General features: G+C 44.0%; 2 protein-coding genes across 2 annotated transcripts in view; one reads left to right on the top strand and one right to left on the bottom strand.

The window, feature by feature from the left end:
* The window catches only part of pwp1 (PWP1 homolog, endonuclein), a 36,499-nt gene that overhangs the window by 18,624 nt on the left and 1,738 nt on the right, over window positions 1–16,137 (bottom strand). The window contains exons 3-8 of the mRNA XM_078567718.1: window positions 15,500–15,585; window positions 15,200–15,296; window positions 13,684–13,794; window positions 12,243–12,370; window positions 11,615–11,691; window positions 10,733–10,829 (exon numbers count right to left, since the gene is read on the bottom strand). Of these exons, the coding sequence (XP_078423844.1) occupies window positions 10,733–10,829; window positions 11,615–11,691; window positions 12,243–12,370; window positions 13,684–13,794; window positions 15,200–15,296; window positions 15,500–15,585 (596 nt within the window). The remainder of the gene's footprint in view (window positions 1–10,732; window positions 10,830–11,614; window positions 11,692–12,242; window positions 12,371–13,683; window positions 13,795–15,199; window positions 15,297–15,499; window positions 15,586–16,137) is intronic.
* On the top strand, window positions 7,922–10,707 carry c1qtnf13 (C1q and TNF related 13). The gene has a single exon (XM_078567721.1). It carries the CDS (start codon window positions 7,922–7,924, stop codon window positions 8,996–8,998), a length of 1,077 nt encoding a protein of 358 aa, XP_078423847.1. The 3' UTR covers window positions 8,999–10,707.

Raw genomic sequence — 16,137 nt, 5'->3', positions numbered from 1 at the left:
CCGGAATTCGTGGGTGAGCTGCCTAGATACACACTAGATCGCCACAGTTCACTGCTTAGAACTGGGGCAGAGGTCAAATATCGGTGCTACGGATACACAGGAATTCTGATGAAGAGTCATACGGACTCGAAACGTCGACTGTATTCCTCTCCGCAGATGCCGTCAGACCTGCTGAGTTTTTCCAGGTGTTTTTGTTTTTGTGCACAGGAATCATTCCCTGTCTCCAGACTGTGTCAACACAGGAGCCCAAACAATTTTCTATCCCACTTCATATACAACCTATTACACCACAGGCTGTACATCTTAAGGCACCAGCTGCAATCCGTTCAGTCCACTTAACACAAAATGGCTTACTGCTGCTCATTTACTGTTCCTGAGCTGAAACGTCGCTGATAAAACACAGCTCACTAGCTCGACTGAGAAACAAATGGTAGTGACATCTGACAGAGCCTCATCGAGCAGGTCTGAACATTTTTGATATATCAAAACTTAAGTAACATGTGGAGTTAATAGGTGATCCAGCTGGAGATTGGCCCAGATGGTTAATGGGCAAATTGTATGCTGGCACACAAGAGCCAGTAATTACCCTTTCTGGGAATCAGACCGGACGACCACGAATGAAAGGGATTGCTGCGAAACCCACAAAGTCAGTTGAAGTTCTTGGTCAAAAAAACAAGGAATAAGTTAATCTTTCTGTATTTTCCCAGTACTGAGAAAAACAAGGTAATCAAGTTAGATAGAAGATGGTTAACTCTGCATGACAGCCTTCGATCAGATTCATTTGTTCCGACATCAAATCGCAATTCCCTCACATCTTGTATTAACAATCGATTAGTTCACTGAAACGCACAACAGATTCCTCATATGCACCCAACTAGAAACAACACTTTAAAGATGTTTACATTGCAGCCCTGGGTCCATTAACTGAAATCCCAAACAGATCTGCTCACTACAAGAGAGGAATTTATTTACTGGGTGTAACCTTTACCACCGCTCAGAGTTTCCTAAGACTTGTATGAAATCTCTCACCAATCCAAGCCACTGTTTCTAGCCAATGACAACAGCAGGTGAGCCACACAAGGTCAAAGCACACAACCTAAACATAAAGGCAGTAAATAATTTTAAAAATATTATTCTTGGAATGTTCTTGGCAATTATTGCCCGTCATGAGTTGCCTTGAGGTGGGTAGCGGTGAGCTGTCTTCTTGAAACACTGGTGGTAGGTTTGATACAACTGAGTGGCTTGCCAGTCCACTGCAGAGGGCAGTTAAGAACATAAGAACTAGGAGCAGGAGTAGGCAATTCAGCCCCTCGAGCCTGCTCCGCCATTCAATATGATCATGGCTGATCTCATTTCGGCCTCAACTCCAATTTCCTGCCCTCTCCCCATAACCTTTCAACCCGTTACTAATTAAAAATCTGTCTATCTCCTCAAATTTATTCAGCGTCCCGGCATCCACTGCACTCTGACGTAGTGAATTCCAGGTTCATGACCCTTTGAGAAAAGTAATTCCTCCTCATCTCTGATTTAAATCTACCACCCCTTAGCCTAAAACTATGGCCTCTAGAATGCCCCACAAGGGGAAACATCCGCTTCACGTCTACTTTGTCGATCCCCTTTAGCATCTTATCTACCTCAATTAGATCTCCTCTCACCCTTCCAAACTCTAGTGAGTATATGCCTAAACTGCTCAACCTCTTCTCATAAGACAAGCCCTGCATCTCTGGAATCAATCTAGTGAACCTCCTCTGAAGAGTCAATCATTTGCGTGGGATTGGAGTCATATTAAGCACAGACCGAGTAAGGACCACACTCTCATTTTATATTGGAATTAGCTTCCAGTACTGGTGCAAAGATGACAAACCTTTGGAATGCTGATGGACAAAGCGAATGCTTCTGGGAATTTAGTTTGCTGATCCCCATTCTTAATGGTACATGGCACCTTTTATTCACTTGGCACTAAACGTTAGTATGTTAACTAGAATTACAGAACTGCACCTAACGCAGAGCAATGAGAAATTTACAGAACTGCACCGAACTTATGCTCAGACCCTGCAGCAACAAAGCTTAAATCAGACTGGTCTGCATTTTAATTATTCAATATTTTTACCCCACAGCATCAATATCCTGCTGCCCTGTCTCGTAAGTATACTTTTTCTAAATACTGCAGGATTTATGTTTAATTTGCTGAATGAATATTTACTCCATATTTATAATTAGATACTGGACTGTTTAAGTTTGCAGAGTGGAGTCACAGCCTCAGTTTATAGCATGGCAAATGTCCTAGAGTTAAACAGGGCACACAAGTGCACTCAGTAGCTAATAAATCTGCAACATTGCGGCTTGAATGGATTCCAGTCCAGGAACAGCTAAACCAGGGAACTGATTCAGGGAGGCAAGAAATGATAAGATTGCTGTGTATAGGATTCTAAAGGGATGGATAATATTGACCATGACAAGCTGTTCCACCTTGTCCAGAAAAGTAGGAGAGGACACAGCCTGTGCTTGAAGCTGAGGGTGGTGGAGAGGTGGTGTTCAAAAACTAATCTAGGGAAACAATACTTCAGTGAAGTGATCAAACTGTATGGAACACACTCCCGAAGGAGTTTTGTAGGGGCTAGATAGGTTTAATCTGTTTTGGTCACAGAACTTGTGTAAAGAACCACAGTACCAATTGATGTATTCTCTTTGTCAGTTGAACATCACTGCAAGGTTAAAACTGCCTGCGTGATTTGTCTCGTTTACTGAAGTAGGTCAAAGAATTCCAGAAAAGATGTTTTTCTTTTTCACTAACTTGTACAAGGCATCTATTATTCACACCTTGCATTGCAAACCCAGAGAATGAAGTGGCTGAGACTGTTGATGCTTCTGAAGAGCAGGCTCAGGGGAGATTATTCAAGATTCTTGAGGGAACTGATAAATGGAACTCCAATAGCATGCTGTAGGTGCCACAGACTCTGCAGAACATGGGCTGGAGTTTAAAACAAACTAAGGCGTACCTACTTCAAAAGAGATGTGGAATGGACTGTCCAGGGAGAAGTGGAGACACATTAAAGGGAGAATGAGAGAAATATGCGAGGGACTGAGGGGATTATGTTTTTGGAATCAGTCAATTGGGGCTGTGGAGTCTGCTACAATTCCATCCTCTCCTTTGTGAACTGTAAATGGAATCAGATTTAATAGCACAACCAGCACCACACATGGAGCTTATGCTGATGCTCTTTAGTACTTTCTAAAAATGACGGGCAGGTGGGAATTCAATTCTGATGATGAATGATGCTACGGGAATGAAGCATTATTAACTTTTCAATTGCTCTATCTTCCTTCACAAAATACACTTTAGAAAGATAGCTGACAGATTTTCCCAGTGACAGATACGGAGTCTCTCAGAATCAATATATATTAAAAACAGAAAATTCTGGAAAAACTCAGCAGCATGTCTGGCAGCATCTGTGGAGAGAAACAGAGTTAATGTTTCGAGCCCATGACTCATCTTCAGAGAATCAATGTTCTGTGTAAATGCTCGTATCAGTGAGCAGGGAGGTAATGTATAAAATGAGAGTGAGAAACACTGCTCATTGTAAATGCTCCAATACTATCATTAGACCAGCTACATGGCCTGCAAGCTCCCATTTCATTTTCAAGGTTTGTATTTCCAGAGCCTAGTACCCAAATTTGTCCAGAGGAACAATTCCACAGACAGGGACTACTTCCTTCCCCTTCTTCATCCCCAGAAATTAGAAAGATCTTCAAGGTCCTTAAAGACATAAGTACAGTAACTCCCACGGAGTGCGGTACCACATTCTCACACTGCCACAAGATTCACATTCCCCTCGTGAATAGAGCGAGCGCTGTCCATAAATTTATTTCTAGGATTGTGTTTGAGCATCTTTAACACACTGCCCCAAACCAGCTGTTGAGTGTGCCCACCTGTAATTCTGGACAACCTTCTGTGTTTCCAGTGGATTCGTGCCATCTGCTGCCAGAGCCAGCATCGGGTGACAGGAGCTACTGAAGGCAGCAGTTGCCCTGTCACGGGTACAGTCTAGTGACCGACTTCAACCTTTATCTTTGGGATGACTGCGTCAGCATGGACTGACCCTTTCATTTACAGCATCATATACTTTGGTGCTTTATGCAAAATGGAGGTGTTTCTAAAGCCTGGCCCCAATTTTAACTCTGCGTGGGTTGCAAGGCAAGCTGCAACTTCACGTGCTGCTCTAATCCTGGGACCTCAATTCAATTCTCATACAAGAGATTTGTGCTCCGGATGGGTAGGTCTGTGACCCGGGAATCCCAAGCTCTCTTTGAGAGGCCTGGAGGGTTTGTGATCCACTGAGGCCCCAGTTAAACCCGCAGTTGGGTTCTGGTCGTGCCAGCACTACGGGACATGAATCTGTGAAGGGCCCCGCTGGTTTCAGTCCATGTTGCCTGTCCAGTGGAGCAGATTAAAATTCCAAGATCTGACAGACTTCTGGTGGGTAACTCGGGCAGGGCGTGGCGGTGGGGGGGAAAGAGAGTGGTATAACTGCCCACACGTCCAGTCCTTGCTGAGTGGGCAGGGTTAAAATCACCCTCTTTATTTCACACCAAAGGTCTGTGCAAATGTGCCCTCCATGGGTGGTATCCTAACATACTTTGGGTGTAATTTTCACAACTTAAAATCCTACTGTTTGAATAAAACACAAACTGTGCCAAATTAGTAACAAGATTACTTCAAAAAACAAATTCTGGGTTAACTCTAGGACTCTGTTCTGTTAAACATCATAGATAGGAATAACGCAAGAAATGAAATTTATCTAACATTTCCAAAAGAAATTTGATAAGGTGCCACATAACTTCACACTCTGACCTTATTCATTAATCTGTTAAGAAACAAGTGGCAGAATGTACTGTTAGTTGGCTGCAAGACTGAGAGTGGAGAATAGGGGCAAAAGGTAGCTACAAAGAGTGGCAGAAGGTGGGAAGTGGAATCCCACAAGGAACAATGCTGGGACCATTGCTGTTCACAATTCGTACTTAGAACTTGGAATCAAAAACAATTTCTAAATTTGTAGATGACACCAAATTGGGAGGGACAGTCAATAGAGGGAGAATGCAACAAATTACAGAAGGCAATAAACTTGAAGTATGAGCAAATAATTGGCAATGAAATTTCAAAATAGGTGGGGTATTACATTTTGTCAAGAAAAATAAGGAGGTCACAGATTACTTGGGAAACAGGATTGCAAATTGTGTAAAGGAGTAAAGGGATTTGGGAGCACAAATCACTAATTGTAATGACATGTTAATAAGCCATCGAAAAGCAAAACAAGTTTTAAAAGGGATAGAATTGGAAAGAGGCTATGTTAAACTTGTACCGAACCTTGGTTAGTCTCATGTACAGTTCTGATCACCGTATTACAAAAAGGATAGAGACACACTGGAGAGGGTTCAAAAATGTTTTACAAGCATATCATCAGGAATGCAAGGCTTTTTTTCCCCATCCATGCAATGTGAGCTTCACTGGCAAGGCCAGCATTTATTACCTATCCCTAATTGCCCATGAGAAAGTGGTGGTGAGCTGCCTTCTTGAACCGTTGCAGTGTAGGTACACCCACAGTGCTGTTAGGGAGAGAGTTCCACGATTTTACTAAGTGACAGTGAAGAAACAGCGACACAGTTCAGGATTTTGTGTGACTTGGAGTTGGTGGCGTTCCCATGCATGTGTTGCTCCTGTTCTTCCAGGTGGTAGATGTTGCAGATTTGGAAATTGCTGAAGGAGCCTTGGCAAATTGCTGCACTGCATCTTGTAGATGGTACACACTGTGCCAGTGGTGGAGGGAGTGAATGTTTAAGGCAATGGAGGGGATGCCGAACACAGTATCTTTACAGTGCAGAAGGAAGTCATTTGGCCCATCGAGTCTGCACTGACTCTCTGAAAGAGCATTCCACCTAGTCCCACTCCCCTGTCTTATCACCGTAACCTTGCACGCACACACTCTTTTCAGGTAGCAATCCAATTCCCTTTTGAATGCCTCGATCGAGCCTGCCTCCACCAACCTTTCAGGAAGTTTGTTCCAGGCCCCAACCACCCTTTGGGTGAAAAATTTTTTTCCTCATCACATTTACTCCTTTTGCCAATTATTTTGAATCTGTGCCCTCTCGTTCTTGATTGTCTCGAGTGGGAGCAATTTCTGTCCATACCCCTCAGGATCTTGAATACCTCTATCAAGTCTCCTCTCAGCCTTCTTTTCTCCAAGGAAAACAGTCCCAACCTCTCCAATCTATCCTCATTGCTACAGTTCTTCATCCCTGGAATCATTCTTGTGAATCTCCTCTGTGCTCTCTCCAATGCATTCATATCCTTCCTCAAGTATGGCGCCCAGAAGTGGACACAGTACTCCAGCTGAGGACTAACTAGTTGAACTTGTATAAGACACATGACCTCCTTACTCTTGAACTCAATGCCCTTATTAATAAAGCCTAAGATACTATATGCGTTATTAACTGCTCTCTCAACATACCATCTTCAATGACCTATGTACAAATACACTGAGGTTCCTCTGTTCCTGCACCTCCTTTAGAGGATCTCCCTTTATTTTATACTGTCTAACCATATCTTTCCTGCCAAAACGAATCACCTCACACTTCTCTGCATTGAACTTCATCTGCCACTCGTCTGCCCAATCCACCAACATGTCTATGTTCTTTTGAAGTTCAAAACTATCCCCATCACAGTTGACAACATTTACAATTTTCATATCATCTGCAAATTTTGAAATCATGCCCTGCACACCACAGTCTAGGTCATTAATATATATCAAGAAGAGCAAGGGTCCCAACACTGACCCGTGAGGAACTCCACTACAAACCTTCCTCCAATCTGAAAAACAACCATTTATCACTACTCTCTATCAAGCGGACTGTTTTGTCCTGGATGGTGTCAAGCTGGTGAGAGTTGCTGAAGGTTGCATTCTTCCAGGCAATTGGGTGTACCTAGATTAATGTCAGGTGTCTGTCCAGTTTTATTCTCTTTACTGTGGCGATTCGCTGGACCATTTCAGAGAGCATTTAAGAATCAACAACATTGTTATGGGTATGAGTCAGACCGGGTAATTACGGCAGATTTCCTTCACTGAATGACATCAATCTGTTACTGTTACCAAGGGCAGCTTTTTATTCCTAATGCATTAGTCCAGGCCTCTGGATTACTATTCCAGTAACATTACCACTCTGCTACCATTCCCAATTATACCCATCAGGAAAGGAGGAACAGGCTCGATCTCTTTTCCTCTTGAAAAGAGAAGTTTGAGGGTAGTAACTTAATAGAGGTCATTGAAATTATGAATGGTTTTAGTGGGCACAGAGTTTGCCATGAATATAAAATATTCACCCAGAAAATAATTAGGAATTCAGGAGAAGCTCCTTTGCCCAGCAAGAATGTGAAACTCACTACCACAGGGAGCGATTGAGGTGAATACTATAGACGGATTTAAGGGGAGGCTAGATGAGCATGAAGGGAATAGAAGGTTATGCTGATAGATTTAGATGAGAAACATTAGGAGGAGGCTTGAGTGGAGCATAAATCTAGCATAGACCATTTGGGCCATCTGGCCTGTTTCTGTGCTTATTACCCTATATAAAAGACATTACGCAATTACAAATCTCTCAAGATATTTAAGAATTAGAAACAGGCACAGTTTGCAATGTACCTTCAAAATATGCAGTGGGTCTGGTTTGTTGACTAGAATGAATTAAATGATGGGCAGAGTGGAAACATGTGAAATGAAAGTGATTAGAGAAAACACAATCAATATTTAGATTTAGATGAGAAACATTAGGAGGAGGCTTGAGTGGAGCATAAATCTAGCTGTTAAGATTGCCCAACACTTACTCCCAACCCTCGTCAATTCAAATCCGTTTCTCTTTTCAGGGCGAAATGGTCTTTCTGGGACTCGTGCTGCTGACAGGGGTTGTGGACTCTCTCTACCGTCAGTCAGTTACAGCAGCGTCTGGTCCCCATGACCAGTCAGCATTCTCCGCTGCCAGGACCAGCAGCATGATGGGAGGTCCCCGGAAAGCAGTTACGTTCGACAAGCTTTTGGTTAACATTGGGAACGACTTCCGTCCGGACACAGGCAGGCTGGTATGCAGAATTCCTGGGGCTTATTATTTTGCCTTCACAGTTGGAAAGTACCCAAAGAAGATGCTGTCAGTCATGCTGATGAAGAACAGGTACGAGGTGCAGGCGACAGCCTTCGATGAACATCGGCAAAAAAGCCGCAAGGTGCAGAGCCAGAGCTTGATGCTGAGGTTAGACGTAGGCGATAGTGTCTGGCTATTTCTCTACGGCAGCTCAAAGTACGCTCTGTACAGTAACATAGGGCCATACACAACCTTCACTGGCTACCTGGTCTATCCAGATTTGCCACCCTACCGGCTGACCAACAGTCTGCCTTCACTCCGCACCGCCTCCGCCTGTTCCCGTTCCAACGCTAAACCCAAAAGAAACCAATCCTCTCTCAACTGCCTAACGGCTGCTCAGCCAAAGGACAGCCTTCGTTCTGCATTTTCCGCAGCCAGGACAAGGTCGCTGCTCGGGGAGAACACAGAGAATCTGCTGCACGAAGCGGTGACATTTGACACCGAATACATCAACATTGGCAAACATTTTAACAAGCTGAGCGGCTTCTTCACATGCCAGATCCCAGGCGCCTACTACTTCTCCTTCAATGTTGGAAAGCACCCTTTTAAGGCCATTTCGGTCAGGTTGATGAAAAATCTCAGTGAGGCGCAGGCCATAATTTTTGATGAAGATGATTCTCAGCACAGGGAGATGCAAAGTCAGAGTATAATGCTGCACCTGGGGGCCGGGGACAGAGTATGGCTGCACAGCCAGCAGCACCAGCGCTTTGGTTTGTACAGTAACCAAGGCAAGTACATCACCTTCACTGGGTTTCTTGTTTATCCAGACACGAACATCCTAAAGAGCCACTGCCCACCAGCAGCAGGATAATTATTATAGAACTCAGCTTTAATTCCAAACGTCTGCAGCGTTCAGTACATCTGAAACCCAGCTGAATTTACTGCAAGATTATTTTATTTTTTAAAAAATGTTTTGTACCCAACCAGAGAGCACTAGTTTAGTATTCCCAATGGTTTTAGAATCATGGAATAGCACAGCACAAAAGTATGCCATTCAGCCCATTATGTCTGTGCTAGCTCCTTCAAAGGGCAATCCAGATACTCCTACTCCCCGTTCTTTCCACAAAGCCCCGCAACTTTTTTTCTCAACTGTGCAATCCAAGTCCTAACCCACACATTTCTTTTAAATGCAGTTTTCCCTTGTGCTGCCTCTGGTTCTTTTGCCAGTCACATTAAATTGTCCGCTGGCTTGCGACTACTGGGAACAGTTTCTCCTTAACTACTCTATCTAAACCCTTCATGATTTTGAACACCTCTATCAAATCTCCTCTTAACCTTCTCTGCCGAGAACAACCCCAACTTCTCCAGTCTTTCCCTAGAGCCATTCCAGTAAATCTTCTCTAAGGACTTCACGTCCTTCCTAGCACGGGTGCAAAACTCAAAACATTGTGTCCAACATTTGATGTGATTCCACAATTGGACAACACTTGCTAAACAATTCTGATTGTGCTAAGAATTACACTGAAAACCAATTTAAAATGATCAGTCAGGCTTGCAGTGTGGCTCACTTACACATGTTAGAAATTACATATATTCACACTCTGGCTGGGCCCTGTCCTTTGCAGACAGAAAGCATGTCCACACATTATAGCTTTTTCAACCAAACAAAAGCTTGGGGAACAGCCATTCCCTGGTTCATTCCTCACGGCAATGCCCTGATCATAGTCGATCTGCCTGGTTTGAATTTGAACAAACGCTTGGCAGTTAACTGTTTCTTGCTGCATTCTCCATGGCAATGCCTCTACCAGTCAGAGCCCACTTGCCAGCCAATCAGCACTCTCTTCTCATGCAGTATAATTTGTTGCTCCCAGTACTATTGGTATTCTTGCGAATTGTCCTGATGAGTGTAAGATGAAAAGCTTCGACAGCATGTCTATTTTTTTCAGCAACACTCAAGTTCTGTACTACCAAATGATTACTTGATAGTTCTGTGTGTTATTTTGTTTTTATTATTGGAAAGGCATTCTATCACTGGGATCAAGCACAGAAATCTGTGACTGCGCTCTCCTGTAAAATGACCCAAGCAATTTAAAAACTGATAAAGGTTTGACCTAGAAACTCAATGGTCAAACCGACACACAGCCTTACAACAGTGCCTTAACCTAGTAAACGCCCTTAGGCGTTTCACAGCAGCATTATTAAACAAAATCTGACACCGAGCCACATAATGAGACGTTAGGGCAGATGACCAAAAGCTTGGTCAAAGAGGTAGGTTTCAAGGAGTGTCTTCAAGGAGGAAAGAGGCACAGAAGGAAGGAGGGGTCTAGGAAAGGGATCCCAGAGCTTAGGGCCCAGTCGGCTGAAAGCTTGGCCAATAGTGGTGAGGTGAAACATGCAGGGTGTAAGAAGGTTGCACTCGGCAGTACAGAGCCAAGTACGAAGAAGTTCCTTTAAATTGGGTGAGCTAATGTAACAGGTAATTGTTACGCAGGCCAGAGATCAGAACCCCGGGTTTGTGGGAAGGCCAGTTAGAGAGTTGCGGACTCCATGGCCCTGGGTTCAGATGTTCAGCAGTACTGAAAGGGAAGGGTTTGCTTCAGCTTACCTTGTCCGTATGTGAAGTGAGGGTCGTCACAGGTTTCTTTTGCAACATATCCCATAGAATCACTGACTTGTCAGCAGATGCACTGGCCAGAACAGTCCTACCATTCAACAAACATAGTTAGCAGCATTGTCATTGATGGCTTCAAATCCAAACTGCACTCTGTCCTTCAAGAAAGCAACAATAAATGACCCTGTGCTAAATTATTCTGTATTTTGCTCTACCACACGCTCAACTCATTAAGGTACTTATGGGAAAAAAATCAAAACCCGGAACAATCACTCTGGCTTTTGAGCTACAATCATCAGAGTCAGCTCTGTATGGACATGAGGCACACATTCAATCACACATTTCCTCGCTGACTCGTTACTAGCAGTGAACTGAGCACTTCCTCACTAGTTAGTAGCACTAAACCGTCCACTTCCTCGCTCCCCTCTAGTGACTAGCACTAAGCTAATACTGAGAGAAGGAAAATAAACCAACAGCACCATCTTCTGGCAGCTGGTTAGATTGGTGCTTCTCCTGTTAATTCCCCAGTTAATTAATCTGACAGAGTTCAATTACACAGACCCACATCAATGAGAAAGTGAGAGTACAAACACAGGAACTCACTAGTGTTATACACAAGTATTTGAACAAAAATGTGTTGTTACGCAACATAGTCAAATTTTAATATAATCACGGCTTTTAGAAAGTCGTCAAAGCTAATTTCTCATCAAATACTGACACCTTGTGGTGAAACCAAGTGCTGCCTGTCAGACATACAAGGTGCTAACCTCAGCCGATGACGGAATGAGGTCAGCATTTGCGTTTATTCTCTGTCTCTACATTATAAGTTTGCACATGCTTGTAAAGAAAGTGGCAATGTGGCAGTGTAGGTATTACCTGATCTGTCTGTTCCAGGAAAGGTCAAGAACTGCATCGGTGTGTCCCTCCTCTCCTTTCTCCGCACTTGCGGCACCCTGAAATAATCAATTACCACTGATGAGAAATTTCACGTTTACTTCTCACCAGTTGATTCCCTGCAGGGAAACATGCCTCAAGCAGTACAGTCTGGCTGTTTGAGTGAACAGTTAAGACTGTCTGCACACACATCAGAAAACACAAGGCTCCTGCCCTGATGAAGCCAACGTTAAAGCACAGCACAATGGCCAGGAGCTGTACAATGTGGTGATGCCAGGGTCGATTCTTCAATTATTAATCCCGATGTTGAACATTAAATGACCTGTGTTCAGGCTGGTGGGGGAGATGACAAGAGAGTGGAAAAGGGCAGGGAGCTGGTCCATACTGCCAGGCTCCCTCTCGCCGTTGCTTACACAGTGTGAAGCCAAAAACCAAACAAGCTCTGTGATTAACAAACAGGGTGAGGATTGAGCTGGCTGCCTGTGGACTAGGACTGTAGGGCAGGCCTTGGTTATCAGTCAGGCTGGTCAGTATTAACAAGTAGTAACATGGAGCAAATTCCCACACACGAGCTGCCCACAGCACGTGAACTATACGAGCTCTTCAATACCTTTCTGAGTTGCTTCTTTTTCTTTGCTTTCTTGTTACCCAGGCTGAAGGCGGGTTCCAGACAATCGACCACATCCAGGTTCCACACATCAATCACAGGAGTCATGTTACCCACTGCAGCATAATTCCCTACAAGGAGAAAAATCTAATCAGGGGTCGAGATGGAGGGGGGGGAAAACAGGACACAGAGTATCAACTGCTCAGGGCAAACGAAACATCTGCTCAGGGAGTGGCCGGGGAACGGGGCTTAACACCCATAGAACAGGTCTTGGGAAAGAAAAAAACATACAAAACCCGGGGATCAGGAAAGAGTCCAAAGTTGCATTTAAAGTTATGATAAAGCAGCACGATGCACAGAAGTTTGAGTTGGAAAAGAAAGGATCGAGAGAATAAAAAAAGGGAAACAAACAGAACGGAGACGGCAGAAGAAATGTGTAATCGAAAGAACAACCAATTGGTGGGGGGGAGCGAGCGGGAGGGCAGATACCCAGACTTAGAGAAGTCAAGCAAGTGATTAGGAAAGCTAATGGAATGTTATTGTTTATTGTGAGGGGAATTGAATACAAAAGTAGGGAGGTTATGCTTCAGTTGTACAGGGCATTGATGAGATCACATCTGGTGTACAGTGTACAGTACGGGTCTCCTTATTTAAGGAAGGATGTAAATGCATTAGAAGCAGTTCGGAGAAGGTTTACTAGATTTGATATCTGGAATGGGTGAGTTCTCTTGTGAGGAAAGGTTGGACAGGCGAGGCTTGTATCCACTGGAGTTTAGAAGAGTGACAGGCAACATGATTGAAACATATAAGGTCTTGACAGGGTGGATGTGGAGAGGATGTTTCCTCCTGTGGAAGAATCTAGAACAAGGGGGTCACTGTTTAAAAATAAGGCGTCACCTATTTAAGGCAGCGATGAGGCGAAATGTTTTCTTTCAGACGGCCGTGAGACTTGGAACTCTTTTCCTCAGAAGGCAGTGGAAGCAGAGTCTTGAATATTTTTAAGGGAGAGCTAGATAGGCTCTTTATTAACAAGCGGGTGAAAGGTAGGAGGGAAGTTACAATCAGATCAGCCATGACCTTATTGAATGGTGGAGCAGGCTCGAAGGGCCAAGTGGCCCACTCCTGCTAATTCGTATGTTTGTACGTATGCTTGAGAAGAGGGTGAGGGCGAGGCAGGAGATCACAAGGATGGAATGCAGCTTTAATTAGCCGATGAAGTGGCTAGGCGTTTGCCAACACACTTATAGACAAGTTCTGGGAGTGAGCAGCAGCTCAGGAGACAAAGCTCCAATTTGCATTCATTTTACTAGCCAGGGTTTCAGCCCTATATAGTCTGGGCTTTGAGCAACACTGGCTGACCAGAAAATTCCACGACAACTGGTGCAAACCAATTAGGCAACCATCAGATGAAAATTTTCTTGAGCGACGTCCTCCTGCAGCCTACCTGTGAGCTTTTCTGGATTTGGATCAAAGTTGAGCCATTCAACACACAGCGGGTAAGCAGGCAGCAGCAAGTCATGATGGACGTAGAGAGATTGCTCCTCTTGGTTATGAACTGTAAGAGACAATTCACTGTGAGTGCGTCCAACAGCAAACCACATTCAGGAACATTCCCCCCATGAACGCGGACTCTGACAAGCCAGTTTCTGACCCCACATTTCTTAATCGACATCACAGCTCACCACAATATACTGACCAGAGCTTTGCACTCTGCTCCACTACGCTCCCGATCATTAAATAAATCTGGCATAGGACCTACAAATGATGCAATGCAGCACCAGTAACCAACAGCACCATGCAACAGGAATGAACAAAACTCTATAGACGGTGATAGAGGTCTACAGCAAAGAAAAAGGCCCTTCAGCCCATCAAGTCTGCGCCAGTCGAACAAGTACCGAACTATTCTAATCCCATTTCCCAGCACTAGGCCCATAGCCTTGTATGCTATGGCATCGCAAGTGCACATTCAAATATTCTTAAATGTTATGAGGGTTCCTGCCTCTACCACCCTTTCAGCAGTGAGTTCCAGATTCCCACCACCCTCTGGGTGAAAAAATTCTCCCATCCCCTCTAAACCTCCTGCCCCTTATCTTAAATTTATGCCCCCTGGTTATTGATCCCTCCACTAAGGGGAAAAGTTCCTCCCTGTCTACCCTATCGATTCCCCTCATAACTTTATACACCTCAATCATGTCCTTCCTCAATCTCCTCTGCTCCAGGGAAAAGAACCCCAGTCTATCCAATCTCTCCTCATAACTATCAAACAAATAGAAAAGGACTTGTATTTGTATAGTGCGTTTTATAAACTCAGGACACCTCAAAGTGTTTTACAGCCAATAATGTTACTTTCGAAGTACAGTCACTATAAGAAAGGCAGCAGCCATTTTGCACAGGGCAACGTGATTATAATCAGATAATCTATTTCTTTCTAGTGTGATGTTTGTTGGGGGATAAATATTGACCAGGACACTGGTGAGAATTCCCTAGCTCTCCTTCAAAATAGTGCCACAGGAAACTTTTAGGTCCACCCCGTAGTTTAGTGCCTCACCCAAAAGACAGCACCTCCAACAGTGCAGCACTCCCTGAGTTCTGGAGAGTTGGCACAGATTTTTATGACTCAAGTCTGGACTGCAACATGAACCTTCAACCTTCTGATTTAGAGGCAAAGGGGCTACCCATTGAGCCACAGCTGACACTACAATGCACAGGATTCCTGGGAATTGAGAATGTTGGGTTAGTTCTCTCCAAACTGTAATTTGACCTGCTATGACAGAGATTTAAACCACATTCTGGGGGAGGACTCAGGCCAGCAATAATTGTACCAGCTTTTCTTTCCCCCTCCCAAGATGATTTCACCTTCTCCAACACCGGCCTACCCCAAGAGCTTCTCCCAAGATAGAATACAAGAATCTCCGGCTGTATAATCTGATATGCGAAGGAGGATTGACTGACGATCTCACCGTATATCTCGAGGCTGCAGCAATCCTTGTCGGCCTTCCCCACAGCTATCAGATTATCAGTGGGCTTGATTTTGAAATCCTCATCTTCATATTGGTCCTACAACATAAATGGCTAGTTTAAGTTTCAAGGTACGGCAGCATTGCATGCAGCTCAAGAGCAGGAGGATGGCAGCAGGCACTAAACTTATAGATTCATTAATCACTAAAAGACATTTCTGTAACAGCGCCACGAAGAAAAAGAATCACAAGCAGGGATGGGCCAATGCGAATAATTCTGCGAAGCTTCCTGCTCCTACTTACTGTGGTTTTAAGAGTGACGTAGGGGTCCTCTTCATTGCTAGCATAAACCGTGAGTCCTCCCAAACTATCACCAAGATTCACGCCACCTACACAGAAAGGCGGTGTCATTATCAAAAGAAAAGTTCTATAAATTAAGGAGACACAAAGTTAATTGGTTCCAGGGATGTGTGCTGCTTAAACATGATTTGTTAAATGACAGCTGTCTCAGGGACTGGGCAAACAATGTGTCACAAGTGGAGTATTTTGCTTATTTCACTGATGGGGTGTTATTAAATCTGTAAAGCTGATCATATCCTTCAAAATAGTGGTTAAATATTTGGTTTGGGCTATGGTTGAAGCTTATAGGTTACTGTGTAGACAGATTCCAGAGGCCCAGGCTAATGCTCTGGGGACATGGGTTCAAACCCCACCATGGCAGCTGGTGGAATATAAATTCAATTAGTAAATCTGGAATTGAAAGCTAGTCTCAGTAATGGCAAACATGAAACTATCATCGATTGTCGTAAAAACCCATTTGATTCACTAATGTCCTTCAGGGAAGGAAATCTGCCGTCCTTACCCGGTCTGGCCTACATGTGACTCCAGACCCACAGCAATGTGGTTGACTCTTAAATGCCCCCTGAAATGAACGAGCAAGC

The sequence above is a fragment of the Cetorhinus maximus genome, chromosome 22 (genome assembly GCF_964194155.1).
Source record: "Cetorhinus maximus chromosome 22, sCetMax3.hap1.1, whole genome shotgun sequence".
NCBI lineage: Eukaryota > Metazoa > Chordata > Chondrichthyes > Lamniformes > Cetorhinidae > Cetorhinus > Cetorhinus maximus.
Note: the sequence above shows the minus strand (reverse complement) of the source record. Positions and strands in the feature narration are given on the sequence as shown.

Excerpts from the sequence above, each read along its gene's own strand:
- c1qtnf13 (XM_078567721.1), top strand. The coding sequence starts at position 7,922 with ATGGTCTTTCTGGGACTCGTGCTGCTGACAGGGGTTGTGGACTCTCTC.